General features: G+C 36.7%; 1 protein-coding gene across 1 annotated transcript; it reads right to left on the bottom strand.

The window, feature by feature from the left end:
• Positions 1-449: 449 nt before the first annotated feature.
• On the bottom strand, positions 450-14,196 carry LOC135474739 (probable E3 SUMO-protein ligase RNF212). Its single transcript, XM_064754316.1, has 15 exons — positions 14,171-14,196; positions 13,622-13,749; positions 10,568-10,629; positions 10,216-10,290; positions 8,991-9,047; positions 8,112-8,179; positions 7,725-7,782; positions 6,911-6,930; positions 6,678-6,727; positions 5,450-5,531; positions 5,123-5,183; positions 3,758-3,827; positions 2,641-2,686; positions 1,948-2,049; positions 450-590 (listed from the first exon to the last, which is right to left on the bottom strand). Exons 2-15 carry the CDS (start codon positions 13,728-13,730, stop codon positions 467-469), a joined length of 984 nt encoding a protein of 327 aa, XP_064610386.1. The 5' UTR covers positions 13,731-13,749; positions 14,171-14,196; the 3' UTR covers positions 450-466.
• Positions 14,197-15,516: the final 1,320 nt, after the last annotated feature.

The following is a 15,516-nucleotide window of genomic DNA, read 5'->3' as shown; positions in this document are numbered from 1 at the left end:
AAATAGCAGGGGTAAAATATTTGGAAATTTTTAATAATACAGGGCTAAAGAGTATTTGTTTCTCTAAACATTACGTCTGTAGAATATCGACAAAAATACAAACAATTTATTTGATGCTTGAAGGAAAGAAAATCGTCAAGGCTCTAAACACAAAGGACAGGTTAAACAATAATTAACATTCTCGCATCAATATGCACATTGTGACAAAAATAAATCCACTACAGTACTTTCATTTCAACGTACGACAAATTCATAAATTTATTTACTGATTTTTAATGATATTTTAAGTATAAGTCAGATAGACTGATTTAGTATTATTCTAGAGCATTCTCTAAATTCAGTTTCTCCTTTTTTCATATTTTACTGTAGCTCAAGATGTTATCTGAATAGAAACAGTAAAAATCCTTGTACGACAGGCCCTTTATACCAGCATATGCCATGTTGTACACGTGGGGGATGGGTGTTGTCATAAGAATAGGGTATCAGCTCCCCTTGGGGTGTGGACCGTAAAGCCTGGAGATGATGCCCTGCTATTTGCTATGCTCACAGGGTGTCTGTACTGGTTCATTGAAGACGCACAGCTCGCAGAACTGAAAGTTTAAAAGAAAACACTACATCAAATGTATATATACATTGATAAAGCATCCCACAAAGTTTGAAGAGCATGATTTTTTCTGAGCTAGCATAATCACGCACTGAGAAACGCTCCACGGTGTTACTAACTTAAACCCATTAAGCACAAGTTATTTATATAACCTGAGAAGGCAGCTGCTTCCACTCCTACCCTGTTTTGCCTTTTAACCATATGAACATGACTGAGTGGGGTATGAGTGATGAGACCTCCGGTTTCCAGTTTCTCTAACATGGTGCATCACATGACCTCGTCAGAATTTCTGATTAAGGTTGATTTGTAGCATTACCAAGTTCATCTGAAATAAAACTGGCTGCGGCCTGATAGGTTGTTTCTACTCCTCTTTCGAAATAGGGGCCTCCGTGGCTCAGTCGGTTAGCGCGCTAGCGCAGCGTAGTGACCCAGAAGCCTCTCACCAATGCGGTCGCTGTGAGTTCAAGACCAGCTCATGCTGGCTTCCTCTCCGGCCGTACGTGGGAAGGTCTGTCAGCAACCTGCGGATGGTCGTGGGTTTCCGCCGGGCTCTGCCCGGTTTCCACCCACCATAATGCTGGCCGCCGTCGTATAAGTGAAATATTCTTGAGTACGGCGTAAAACACCAATCAAAAAAAAAAAAAAAAAAATCTTTCGAAATAAGAAGGTGATATCATTAGTTGCTTTTTCCTTTAGCAAAAAGCTTGCACTCAGAATTTTAAAATATTAAAAAGTGATATCTAACAGATACAAGTCCTGTTTCTGGAGCAATGCCACTGCCATATTTTTTTTAACGATTCAGAAGTAAAAATATCCATACCGTACTGCTGAAGAATGATTAGTTGTCTTCTACATGTAGTTTATTTCTTTATTTATTTGATGTTTTACGCCGTACTCAAGAATATTTCACTTGTGCGACGGCGGCCAGCATTATGGTGGGAGGAAACCGGGCACAGCCCAGGGGAAACCCACGACCATCCGCAGGTTGCTGGAAAACCTTCCCACTAACGGCCAGAGAGGAAACCAGCATGAGCTGGACTTGAACTCAGTGACCGCATTGGTGAGAGGCCTCTGGGTCATTACGCTGCGCTAGCGTGCTAACCAACCTACATGTAGTTTATGCGTACATGTGATCTTGTAGAACTTTATCCAAATACGCTGGGGTGCTTCATGTGCAATTTTTTTTTGCAGCTGTTACAGACTTTTTTATGACTGACAGCTATGGGTATCCTTCAACCCCAATCAATTTTACACCAACAGTGTTATAAAACTTAAAACTTTCTTTTCTTTCCTGGTGTCTTGCTAAATGAAATCTGAAGTAACACTGTGTGAAGCATACTCACACTTGTATCGTCTGTGGCGTTCCTATTGTCATGAATTTTGGGGATTGCTGGGGTGTGGCAAAGTTGTGTCTTAAGGCCTCACCAGCCCCAGGGGTGGAGGCTCTGTAACCATGATTACAAGACATGATCTGACAGTGTACCCAGTACACATACATTGAAGACTGGTCCAGAGGACACAGCAGTTGTTGCACACAACTAATTTAATTATCAGAAACAAATACACGTATATAATGTAATAATTCAATAGTCAATGTGCAGTAATCATAGCAGTTGGCACGCTCAGATGCTAGTTACGTACCTAGAAATGGGGGAAGGGGGTTTGATATTAAAGCTGCGTCATGCTAATAATAGGAGTGCAAAAAAAATACCAGTCTGATAAGAAGCAGTATTAATATCAGGATTAATCGGTTAGTGGTCCTTTAAAGCAATAAAGAGTAGTTTTACAAAATGTGCAAAACCCCATATGTATAACTTGATATCAAAAACACAGGATTTTCTACAAGGGCAAGATAGATTCTATGGAAGTTGTCCATTATATTGCCTACAGGCACACATTTATACACACAATTATTTGGTATATACAAATACACATGTACAATATAGATTGCAAGTTTTCACCCATGACCCCTTCAAATTCCAACTGATTACCATGTACCTCGAGTATATTACATGCAACTGTCAAGTCATACAAACCTGATGGATTTTACTTGTCCAAGTTGTTTGGGGGTGCTTGCTGGGCCTGAAAACAGAACACTGGCATTAATTTGAAGATGCACATGATTAGTTAACATTCAGCTGTTGTTCATGGATGTTTTATCATAACTCCTCAGCAGGCTAATGAATATTTTGCTTATTGCTAAAATCCTCGTGGAGATTATTAATTTGGAGTGACAAACACATTCACATTTAACATCACCAGATGATGTAAGCAACATACTCCAAAGAATATGTGACCGAACCTAGCACCTGCAGGCTTATATGCACCAGCTCATACTATAAATTAATGTGTATTTAGTTTCAGGTGTGTATGGCTTTTACCGTCCAACAATGTATAGTTAAACACTAGTTTTTACATACACTTTTAAATCTGTGATTTGGGTTGGTTAGCGCGCTAGCGCAGCGTAATGACCCAGGAGTCTTTCACCAATGCGGTCGCTGTGAGTTCAAGTCCAGCTCATGCTGGCTTCCTCTCCGGCCGTAAGTGGGAAGGTCTGCCAGCAACCTGCGGATGGTCGTGGGTTTCCCCCGGACTGTACCTGGTTTCCACCCACCATAATGTTGGCCGCTGTTGTGAAAGTGAAATACTCTTGAGTACAGCGTAAAACACCAATCAAATAAATTAATAAAAAAATATATGATTTGGAAATAGTGTTATCAGAATAATTCAGTGCTATACAGAAGTTTTGAGTTCGAATTCTTTTATCACTGATGGCAAAATAAGTCCTATTGTACCACATGACTAGTCGGAAATATTAAGCAACTATATTCTATTACATTTATGATTACATGGACATCGCAATAAAAGTTACTTCAGGGTACACAAATGATGACAAAAATTCAGCGTTGGTGACCTTTCGCGTCATTAAATTGTGCCTCCAGAACACAAGACATTTGATCATTAAAGTCACATGATGTAGTAGGACTATTTCTACTATTTATTTAGTGACTAAAGAGTCTGAAATTGAAACTGCCCTATTAAATGCCAATGAGCAAACTGATACCACAAAAATGTCAATAATGTAATGTGACCAAACCTTTTACATTTATAACACACGTATGCGTATTGGACGAGTTCACTGTATGTACTGACCTAGCTTGCCGTTGATGGGCGGTGTCCGTAGAGAGATTCGGCCTCCACCCACAGGAGAAGTAAATGGCAGCTGCTCGTTCACAAATAAACACACACATACAAATAAACCCGGCCATCAGCGTAATATTTAATGTCACACATACAGCTGGGCATTGCAAATCTCACAAAAACTATGCAACACTATAACTATGTTTTTACCCGCATACATTCAAAGATCACAGAGGTCTCTGTGGCCAAAGTGGTTAGCATGCCAGTGCTGCGCAATTTCCTGCAGCCTCTAACCAATCCTGTCCCTAAGAGTTCAAGTCAAGCTTATGCGGGTTTCCTCACGGGCTGTATGTTGGAAGATTTTCCAGCAACCTGCAGATGGTCGTGGGTTTCCAAGCCCGGTTTCCTCCCACTGTAATGCTGGCTAGCTGGCTGGCTGGCTGGCTTTCATTTTATTTAAAGTGAAATATTCTTGAGTTTGGCATAAAACATCAATAAAATTATTAAATCAATGATTACAAGATACTCCATATGCACTACATGCACCACTGTACAGGAGTATATGTTCACCACATTAACATGTATATCAGTATATTTGCATGTATTTATGTATTTGTTTACAGCAAGCTGGCTCAATGTGACAGAATGTTAAGAAATTGGGGGGATCATGCTATGAAAAGTTCTTTGTTAATAATTCTGTAACATGTGTTTTTTAAAAATCCTTTCTTGTGACTACACCGTAACTGATTGCCTCTTTAACTTAAGACTTTATGAGAACCTTCTAGTCAAAAAACTACAAATATTCATTTAAGGCCACTGCTTACAAGACTATTAATTCACATATTTTTATGTAAAACGTTTCAAGACTGAGTCATATGTCTCAATGAATGATCTGATTAACACCCTATAAAACCACTGGGACAGCATGTGGCTCCATTAAATCTTCACCATACAGGAACAATTATATATGGCTTGGTTCTTAATTACTGTATTATTCTCAACTCAAAACAATGCCAATCTAACATGGGTTAACAGTCTCATCCGATCCTGATACCCAACTATGCTAATAAGACTTTTATTGTTCTGATTAGCTGTATTATTATGCTTGAATTTCAATACCAGTTTTGTCCCACTACTAGTCCTTTGTCCATGCTAATAATACCACATCTAATTCTAACAAAACAAACATATATTTTTAAGGATGTCGTTTCATGATATAAACAAATACACCAATATCACCCTGCTGTAAAGTTATGAGAAATTCAGATGATTTACACTGAATCAAACTTTAATAATAACTTTACACAATTTTTTCATAAACTGTAAAACAGTTAAAAACAGAAAAATGTACAAAATTAAAAACATATTTAAGCTCACAATTTGTTGTACAGTGAGGGACCTTAGCAAAGGGTTCTTTGGCACATCTCCAGAATGATGCCTACAGTACAAAAAGCACATTTAATCACATGAAGTAAATAGTTTCTAAAGGTAAGAACAAATCGTAATGATATGCATCATCCATTTGAAGTAGACATAGTAGACGTTATCAAAGAAAGTGTAAATTTTAAACCATATATAACTACAGAGTAATTTCTCACGGTGTTGGCTCCTCCTAAACTAAACTTCCAGTATGATCTATTCTTAAGCATAATGTTGGAATAGTAATCAAAAAAAATAAAAATCAGTTGTGATTAATCATCGCACCTGTCACGTCTTTGTGAAGAGGCAGGGGCAGAGGATGTGCCCCTGTAGGGAGAACTGGTCTGACTGTGACTCCCTGGCGATGCTGAAGTAAGACATACACAATTCTATTGTGACAACACGCTTGCTACAAACAGTTAAAAACACTAAAATGAACTACATATCAGGTGAAAGACCAATAAACACTGGCTCAGAAAGTAGTTTGATTTATGTTTTTTATTAATTTTTTCAACCAAGTGAAATGGCTTTAAAACATTAGAACCTAAGGTGGTCTGTAGTGACCAAGAGGGTATCAGTGACGCGCGATCCATATTTTTGGCTTGAAACTGTTTGCTTGAAACAGTTTGTTTCAAGGTCTATTTGGAGAATGCATTCAAAGATCTGTATGTGTATGTTTTAGAACAGTGTAATGTAGAAGTTTATGTGTGTTAAAACTTTATGTGACATCACTGGTCCTAATATGGTCAGAAGGACACAACCACAATTAAATACAAAGTTTCAAATGTATTTTACTGGAATAAAAAAATTCTAAAAATATAAATTCAACTATTTTTGCAAACAGTGTTTAATGATCTTTCATATATATATATATATATATATATACTTCACATTAGTGTTTTCTTTTCCTTTAAGTTTGTTTTATTTTATTATTTATTCATGTTTTATTTGGTGTCGAACACTGTGATCAATAATTTTTCACTGATAAGGTGGCAGTCAGTTTTATGGACTGAGTAAACTAGATTGTACAGAATTAACCACCACTTCTGTTCCATCACATAGCTGACTGTCTGTATTTATATTATTCAATTAGCAGGATTAATCACATTAAACCTGGCTGATTAGGACTTAGGTAACCCTTAATTAACATTTAAATATCAATAAAATCATTTTAATTACAACTACATGTCCCAAAATGACTGCCTTTGATATTAGTACTACATAGTAACCATTTAGGAAGGTGCATCTGTGCATAATTCAGTTAAGTAATTATGACTCAAAGTTATAACTAAGGAAACCAATCATTAAAAACCGCTACAGACATCATTTAATTACACCTATCTGCCAAAATATCAGCTTTCGTTAGTTATGATAATTTTGTGGTTATGAATAATTATGATGACTTTGTAGTTGGTTGAAAACTGGTGATTTAAAGTAATACACAAATCATGATGAATCATTTTTATGATGAAAACTGATCATGAAGGCTACTACTAACATTAAGTGGTCTTACCTCTATATCCCCCAGGGGAGGAGTTCAAGCGATTTCCCTGGGTGCCTGGCCTGTTCAAACAGAGAAGCAACAGATAACCCTACAGCAAGTGCAACCATTAAGCTAAAACTTCTGTTCATTCCATGACAATAACAATTAAAAACCACAAGTGATGTGACACAGGAAAACCAAAATTGTGAGCAAAATAAAATTTGATACAGAAATATTTTGTAACAGTTTTAGATAGGCCTTACCTCTGAGTTCCACTTATGCCCTGAAGAAGAAAAACAAGACTTCATCTCATTGTAATTATTGAAAAAGGATACTTAAAAAGAAGCTACTCATAATTCTAATACACATCCATGTAGTCAACCGAAAATACTACTGAAACATTTTGCCTGGTGTAAAATACTCAAATTTTAGAAATCAAATCAGTTTAACGAACAAGAAAACCCCCAAAACATGGATTGTTAATATGACTGGTGAGCATAAAAGTCACTGTAATTTTTTGAAATAATAACTTTATTTATTTATCTGATTGGTGCTTTATGCCGTAATCAAGAATATTTCACTTATATGACGGCGGCCAACATTACAGTGGGAGGAAACTTTGCAGAACCCAGGGGAAACCCATGACCAGTAATAACTTCATGTTCATGCATATACAGGAGAAAAAATATGACAGTTAGACAGTCAAGTTTAAGTTGTTTAATGTAATATATTGTCCCAATTTTAAATTTTTTGTACAAAATTTCAAGTTAGCTCTTCCATGTTTTCAGTCTGAGGACCCAACCCAGGCGATTTACCTGGAGCACTCTGTACGGTACTACAGTAGTCATGAATTTATTTCAACTGGCTGTAAATCCTCCAAAGGCATTTTACGTACACTGCAGAAGTTGAAGCTGTTGTTAGTTGTCTGCATGTTTGCACCTTGAATTGTTCTTGAATTTGCCAGTTTTCTCAAATTCTGAGTAAAAGCCTGACCGCATTGAACACAGCCATCTAAGTGCGACACTCCAGTGAAATCCGGTCCACATACACGTGATGTATGTGTAAAACAAGTGTTACCTTATCAGTTATAAGTTTCTTCAAGTAAAGGTTTTCTTCCCTGAGCTTTGTTATGTACCTGTGAAATGGTGTAAATCAGTAATACATTTGTTTGAATATACATGTATGTATACATCCTTTAATTGTTTTGTTGGCCTTTCCTTTTTAATATGCATAAATAACTACGAAGTTTTGTTCATGGCCCCCCCAAAAAGACAAAAGTCTGCTGGCAGTTAATATAATAAGTAAAACATTTTTGAAAATGATATTCAAAGACCAAACAAATAAAATATCAACAGAGGACCTGGGTTACAGTACAGCTTGATTAAGGGATATTACTCCTTGGTTAATAATAATAATTTGTGCATGTCAATGATATGCTTATAATACATGTAATACAAAATTTACCTTTCCATCTCTTGAAAATGGTTTACATTTTTCTGTGATATTTCTATCATCTCTCTTTGCTTTGATACCTGTAAAATATTTACATATGTGAAATATTAGTCTGTTTTATTTGACATACATTACCTTTCAGTTAGTGGTCATTTTATTGTTTATGTCACTCGTGCATGGCAGTGGTATATACATTGTCATGATGGTTAAGCTACATGTTACAGCGTCACAACAGATAAAAAACAATTCATGTACCAGTAAAACAGATTTATGCTATACCACTTATATAACTTTGATGAAGAAAATAAAATCCTAGCCTTTTCTTTTCCAGGATCTAAACCCCGATTTTACACATAAAACAAATAGCAATCTGTTTGATTAAAAACAGAATTTGTCTGCAAGCCTACAGACAAATTCAGGCACATTCGGACAAATTCAAGCACATTTGGACAAATTCAAGCACATTCGGACAAATTCAGAATTAACAACAAAACATGGTAAATTCCTTCTGCAGGAACCTACCAAAATTAAAGTGCAAAAATGAGTTTAAAATGCTAACAACTACACAATCACAGGTACATGTAGTAAATTATGCAGTAAAATACATTTTGCTCCTATTTTTCACTTTCTCGTGAACCTCGTTATGGTTTTAACCTTTTGGATACAAACAACACATGCTCTGTATCAAAATATTACACCATAATATTAAATAAAATAACTGAGGTACCGGTACTCCCCATTTCCCCTCACCTTAATACTGGCTGCCATTGTATAGACGAAACATTCCTGAATATTGCTTAGAACACAAATCACTAAAGAAATTAATGTACATGTAATAATAATCTTGTCTTGCTATTTATGTTTTGGTCACGGTTTTGAAAACTGACTTACCTTATCCCTGATGTAAGCATTCAATCGCCTGCGGTGGTTTTTCTGGAACTCCATAACCTGATCAGCAGAGAGGTAATGAATGAATGAATGAATGCTTGGTTTTAGTGCCGTACTTAACAATTTTTCAGTCAAATGAGGACAAGGAGTGATAAAATGTGTGTAAGTATACTGTGTCCATGCCTTCAAATTGCTACCCCCACTGAAGACATGGAGATAATAGAAAAAATCTCTCTATTGAAGACAAAAAATGCCCCTTTTTATTTAATGAATGCCCTTGCATGCCCCTATATACTTACATGTTCTGTACCATACTCCTCACAAATTTTATACAAAAATCTTGAACACAGCTGGAGATCACTTGGGTCAAGGTAATCCGGCAGGAAGTGATGTCAGAAGATACAAAATCTCAACCATTGTTTCTCATACTAGTAATATTTTGTACACATGGGTGCTCTTTATCTACAGTATGAAAAATATGATCCTAACTAATAACTGAAACAATTTTATTGACTAAATTTATTTATTTACCACGCCAGTGGCGAGGCCAGGCCTAAACACACCTAAGAGAATCGCACCGACTCCAAAGGTCAAGCTTGTTTAGTGGTGGCAGTGATGTAAAGCATGCATAAAGAGTGGTACATGCTCTGTAAGGAGCATGGTACTGTACCTGTAAACATTGCGTGATTAAAACTAGGCTCAGCCATATCTTTCACTTGAAAGTTTTTGATCATAATTGTCAACCGTTAAGAGTAACATAATAGATTCATGCTGCTTATGACAAAAATTTTTAAATAATGTGACATCAACACATTTTTCTTCATAGGAAACTGTGCATCAAATAATTAGGGATATTTAATGACTAGAGAAAGTAATGGAGATGTAAGATATTCAAACTGAAAATAAAACATTTTTTTAACTGGCTGTACATGGAGACATATACTTAAGTCTCCACCACCAAACCTGTCAAGCATCAGGCAAGACTATTCTGAGGCAGCCAAGTCAGTGTGGACAAGAACTGGTGATATGAAGCTGTCTAGATAACCTTCAATTACGTGCTGGTCAACTTCACTTTGCTGTTTCTGTCGCTGTATTAGAAAAAGTGAAAAGCTTCCTTATACAATGTCATAAAACAAATTTTAAAACATCTATCAATTTGACCATGATAGACCTCCTAGCCACAAGGTGGTAATTTTTTTTTCATTCATTTTAGTTAAGGAAATCCAACCTGAAGTAACTGTTTCCGATGTTTCTGTAGGATATCTGCAGGATCTGTGAAAAATATTTCCACATCTGGCTTCATCTACATGAAATAAACATGAAATGCAAAACTAAAGTTAGATGGGCAGGTATGTATCTACATACATGTACTACAGAGCAGACACTTCTCCACTGTGGTGAGATTTCACTATGTACCATTCACACAGAAATAAATTTCTTTATTTCACACAAGATCAAACTCAAATTCTGTTTTTTACCGTTTACTAATTTAGAATTTTTTAAAGTAAACTGTTTTAAACAAATTTACCTTATAACCTTTAAATATAAAAGAGGTGGTTTTGAAAAGTTTCATGCCTTACCTTTGCTGACAATGCAATGGTACTACAAGCTGAGCCACACATCTTACATTTATTTTCAGTACCTGGACATAAAAATTCAAATATATCACATTTAAAGAGGTGTAAAATAATGTTGAAACACCAATATGTCAGAACAAAAGTAACTCATACTTTAAATTACCCAGTTCACAATGGTTTAATTTGCTTTTCATGAGAGCATTAGGGTTTTCTCCATAATGTACCGGTATGTGAACTGCTTGTATAGATGTAAAAGCTGTATGAGTTCAGGTGGCCTTATTTACTGAAGAAAACATTTATACCAAAAATATAGCTCCTGTGATTGCCCCCTAAATCTCTTCAAATCTTTGTCCACATTTATATGTCAATGATTGTCAATAACACATTACATATACAAAGTAACATATGCGTGTTTGTTTCACATTTAGATGAGCATTTAGATGACCATCAGTATAAAAGAACTCAGATTTGGTGACAACATTTTCGCTTACATAACTTCAGTTACAACTACATCTCAAGAAACACATAAGCCAGCTGGAACCCTTCTGTTTTTAATTCTGGAGTCCACTAACACAAGCCCTCTCTTTCAAACCGCATACTGTGCACAACAAAACAATGTGATGTACCGGTACAACATGTACAAGTGGTGAAATTTGATTTTTGTGTACAAATGGCACTGTGAAACCTTGATAGTCTGATAGAAATTAAGGTCATTATTAACTTGCCTTACAAAGTAAGGAGAGGTATTCTGAGATGGGGATCAGATAGTGTCTGTGGCAGTGTCAGTGCCTCCAGTTTGGTTACAGTTTTTGGCCAATCATAGGGTTGCACTGGCCACCCACAGTACACAGATAACCAATTATTGGTGGTGATTTGCATATCAAAGACAAAGTAAGTCTTCTACCTCAATGCTGAATATTTTGCTCAGCTATTTACAGGGTTGCAGTTGCCTCCCACGGTACATAGATTACCAAAGCAGTTCGCAATTTGCATATATCATATATAGACCTCTGTGGTAAAGTTGTGCTCTAACTCCCGACAGTGTCTTTTTTACCACCACAATGCTTTACAACCCATAACATGTGAAGCCTTACACATGAGATTAACAGTCATACTTGTGACAGTATAATAATTTGATCTTTCTCATTGATTTAATAGTAAGATCTTTGCACTATATAATTAGAGGATAATATCTGTGTGTGACAGTGTCAATCATTCTACTTTTTTGGGCTTAGAGATCAATATTTGAACGTATCACAGGACTTCATGCAGTTTTACAAACTGCTCAATCAGGCAAGCTACCGGTATTCTCTGAACGCCTTGTTGTTACTTGTATTATACAATGTATTTTCAGGTCAGTTAGTTAAACCACAGCACAACCAGACAAAAAGCCAGACTGTGTGCTTATTTTACCAATAGCAAAACCGAGGATACAGTATTTACAATCCTTAAACAAATTTTCATTGCTTGCTAATAACATGATATCATGATTATAGATATTTTATCAGTTACCACCACTTGCCAGCTTCATTCTTTGCTTTTCAGCCAATGCCTTCATTCCATGTTTTCAGCACCTCACCACATTATGATTTAAAGTGAAAGACAGCACCTGACAAATGTTTTTGTCCACTGAAAGACTACCATTCAAAGTATCTTAAACTGGCAAAAAGAACTGTCATAGCTTCAGCGCGTCTCCATAATCGACAGCAAGGTGACATCACGTTTACTCTAGCTCTCTAACGTCAAAAGTATTTCCTCTGCTATAATAGTCTAAGCAATAGCCAAGGGCAGATTAAAGTTGTGGACTTCGGCGATGAAGGACCAAGTGGTAAATAGCTTTCTCAGAAATTGGACATACTGAAAGGAAATTTCTTCCACTACTTGAAATGTTCCCACAGTAGACCTACTATATCCTTTATACAATTTACGAGTATCAGGCAGATGCACAGCCAGGGTATTCCTGATTTAGATTGGAGGGGTTGTGCTGGTACCAGTAATTCTAACCCCTATTAAATGTTTACAAAATTACAAATGGATTGTTGTACAACTGGATTCATGCTCAGTTCTGAAACAAATGGAAATAAATCTAAGCACCACTGAGGCTGATCTAGACATACGCTCGATTTTGTGCTTCAATTTTGTTGTGATGGCTTTTAAGATGAGAGCAGTGCTGACCTAATTATCACAGATGTCAGAGAAAGCACCTCAGTTTAAACACTGTGTTTTAATAATTTCACTGTCTTTTATAAAAAAACAGAAGAAAACATCCCTTGCATATGAGCAAGACAAAGGGCAAAATTTAAACTCTTCTGTTCTAATAAATTCATAGAAAAAACTGCATCCTAAGATTTAATTGATTTTAAGCATTATCCGATGAGATGCTGTCTTCTCATTCCCATAAACCTTTGGCATCCCTAATGAATTTTTTACTGACTCTGATATTTGTTATTTAGAAACTGCAAGCAGACTAAACGCTAAAATGAATGACTTAGCCTGTCTAAGTAGGGCTATGGTCTACTGGGGAGATGAATGCTGTTTGGGCCAAGACGGTATGCTGCTGTCTGACATAATTTCTGATACCATCGCTGAATATTACACGGCTTGTAAGTCAACTGATTTCACGTCTGTGGTGCTCTGTAAATGTTACAGACTTGTCCCAAAACACGACATGAAACGGTCCCTTGGCTAAATGTAAATAAATCGTTGTAAACACTCTCATGTCACTTCATGGAGTGAATGGGTAAAGGCTACGCCACAGCTTAGGCTGCGCAATTTGATAACAACATGCCTGATTGGATAAAATTCTCAAGATTTCTGCCTCGATTCACACCAGCCATTTGAGCAGTATTGTCGTTTTGTTCTACATATTACATGGTGAAATCTCATGAAAATAATAAAGTATGATACTTTTCAGAAAGCTCAAGAATCTTGCTTTCCATTGAAATATGTTTTAGCCAGGCTCTGTCTTGCCCTTCAATGATGTTGTTTTGTTTTGTTTTGTTTTTTGGTTGATGTTAGGGGTGGGGTTGAAATGATGATTGCTTATTTCTACTTTACCTTCTTTTAAACACAGCTCACAGTAAATGTGTCCGCAGTTTGTTAAAAAGAATTTCCGCCCATCACCTGGTTGGTGGAAGCAGAGATTACAATGAACCCAATCTGCCATTGTCTCAATACCTTAGTACCTTCAAATAAATAAATAAATATTGTGGGGTCAATTTCATGCTTTAAAATTTGCTGCCACACGAAATGTCAAACAATCAGTATTGATAAAAATGCTCGCGCTAACAGAATGAATTGAGTTCTACACATTTAGTCTTATTGTAGGAATCACAATCACCAAATTCGAGACCTGACACTGCTTACTATTGTTAAATTTATTTAAATAACTTACAGTATAGAAGATTATCACCTTTCAGAAGAACGACTTCAACAACAACGATAGGCCTACCACTTATAAGTTACAGTAAATATTGCTTTTGTTTGGAGAAAAGCTGCGCTTAAGATGTTTGTTTAAAGAAATTACATAAGCTAAACGTGGTCTTTAAAGCGAAAGAATTGAAGCGTTACTTGCTGTATCAAAACGAAATTAAATGCTGGACCAACCATAATTTTTGAGTACACCCCATACCTTTACACTGCGTCAGTTGAAATTAATCCAAAGAACTTGTAAACGCCACCTATGATTGATAATGATAAGTTATCTCCCTTGGTTCACTATAACCTGTAGGTGTACTTTAGTATAGGTGCCAGAAAAATACAAAACCAAAAGGAATATGAAAGATATAGAGGAATTTACGTACATAAAGAAATAAAAGGTGAATGATTTTTGTATAACGGCCTTGGGGGGCCTGCGTGGCTTAGTTGGTCAGCGCGCTAGCAGAGCGTAATGAGCCAGGAGCCTCTCACCAATGCGGTCGCTGTGAGTTCAAGTCCAGCTCATGCTGGCTTCCTCTCTGGCCGTACGGGGGAAGGTCTCCCATCAAACTGCGCATGGTCGTTGGTTTCCGCCGGACTGCGCCCGGTTCCTCCCACCATAATGCGTAAAACATCAATCAAATAAATAAATAAATATAACGGCCTTCAAAGCATTTTTAATAGTCTATAGGACGTAGACGTATCGTAAGTAAAGGATATATTTTGACGACAGCCTAGGCTTACACATGCCTATGCAAGTCCGGCCAGCATAGGCATATGCTGGCCGCCGTCGTGTAAGTGAAATATTCTTGAGTACGGCGTAAAACACCAATCAAATAAATAAATAAAAATTATGTAGGTGTGGTGTGCAAGCAAAGTTTATTTGCTATAAATAATAGATACCGGTAGCAATTAAAATGGGACTAGCTTCAACAACACAATAAAAATCAGACGCATATAGATCTATATATGTTGGCTCTTTTCCGCACAGTTTCGTTCTGTCTGTGAACCTTCAACTAAAATCGCCAGGTATATTATTTCCCATTCTAAATATTATAAAAACCGAGCTGGTATTGTGTATTTGATCGAGCCCGCTGAAAACATTTTACAGGGAACACGTAGGCCTATCAACTTGGGGACGATGTGAGCGAATACACGTATACTTTGCTGTGTTGGGTTTAATCTATATACGAGTCTCGTGAGTATACTGCATGTCTAGAATCGTTCAAAGAACTTTCTTGGATCGTAGATTTTGCCTTGGATCTGGAATTAAGGTATGCTGTAGACGTCTGTCTGAATCCCAGCTTGGATATATTGGAGCTTGTCAAATGAATGCTGCTTATAACCTAAACATCAATATCGTCTTCGCAATTATTTGAGACTCCAGTCTACATGTACAAGTGTAGGCCTAGCATCATTCTGATGTGCACCGCTGACGTGGTTATGTCGAAACTACACTTATACGACATGCAGGCCTACCTCAGAAAACTCTGGCTGACACATCATCGCTGTTATGACAATCCCTTGGTATTAAG

Source organism: Liolophura sinensis, chromosome 9, assembly GCF_032854445.1.
Source record: "Liolophura sinensis isolate JHLJ2023 chromosome 9, CUHK_Ljap_v2, whole genome shotgun sequence".
NCBI lineage: Eukaryota > Metazoa > Mollusca > Polyplacophora > Chitonida > Chitonidae > Liolophura > Liolophura sinensis.
This window is presented reverse-complemented; position numbering and strand designations above follow the sequence as displayed.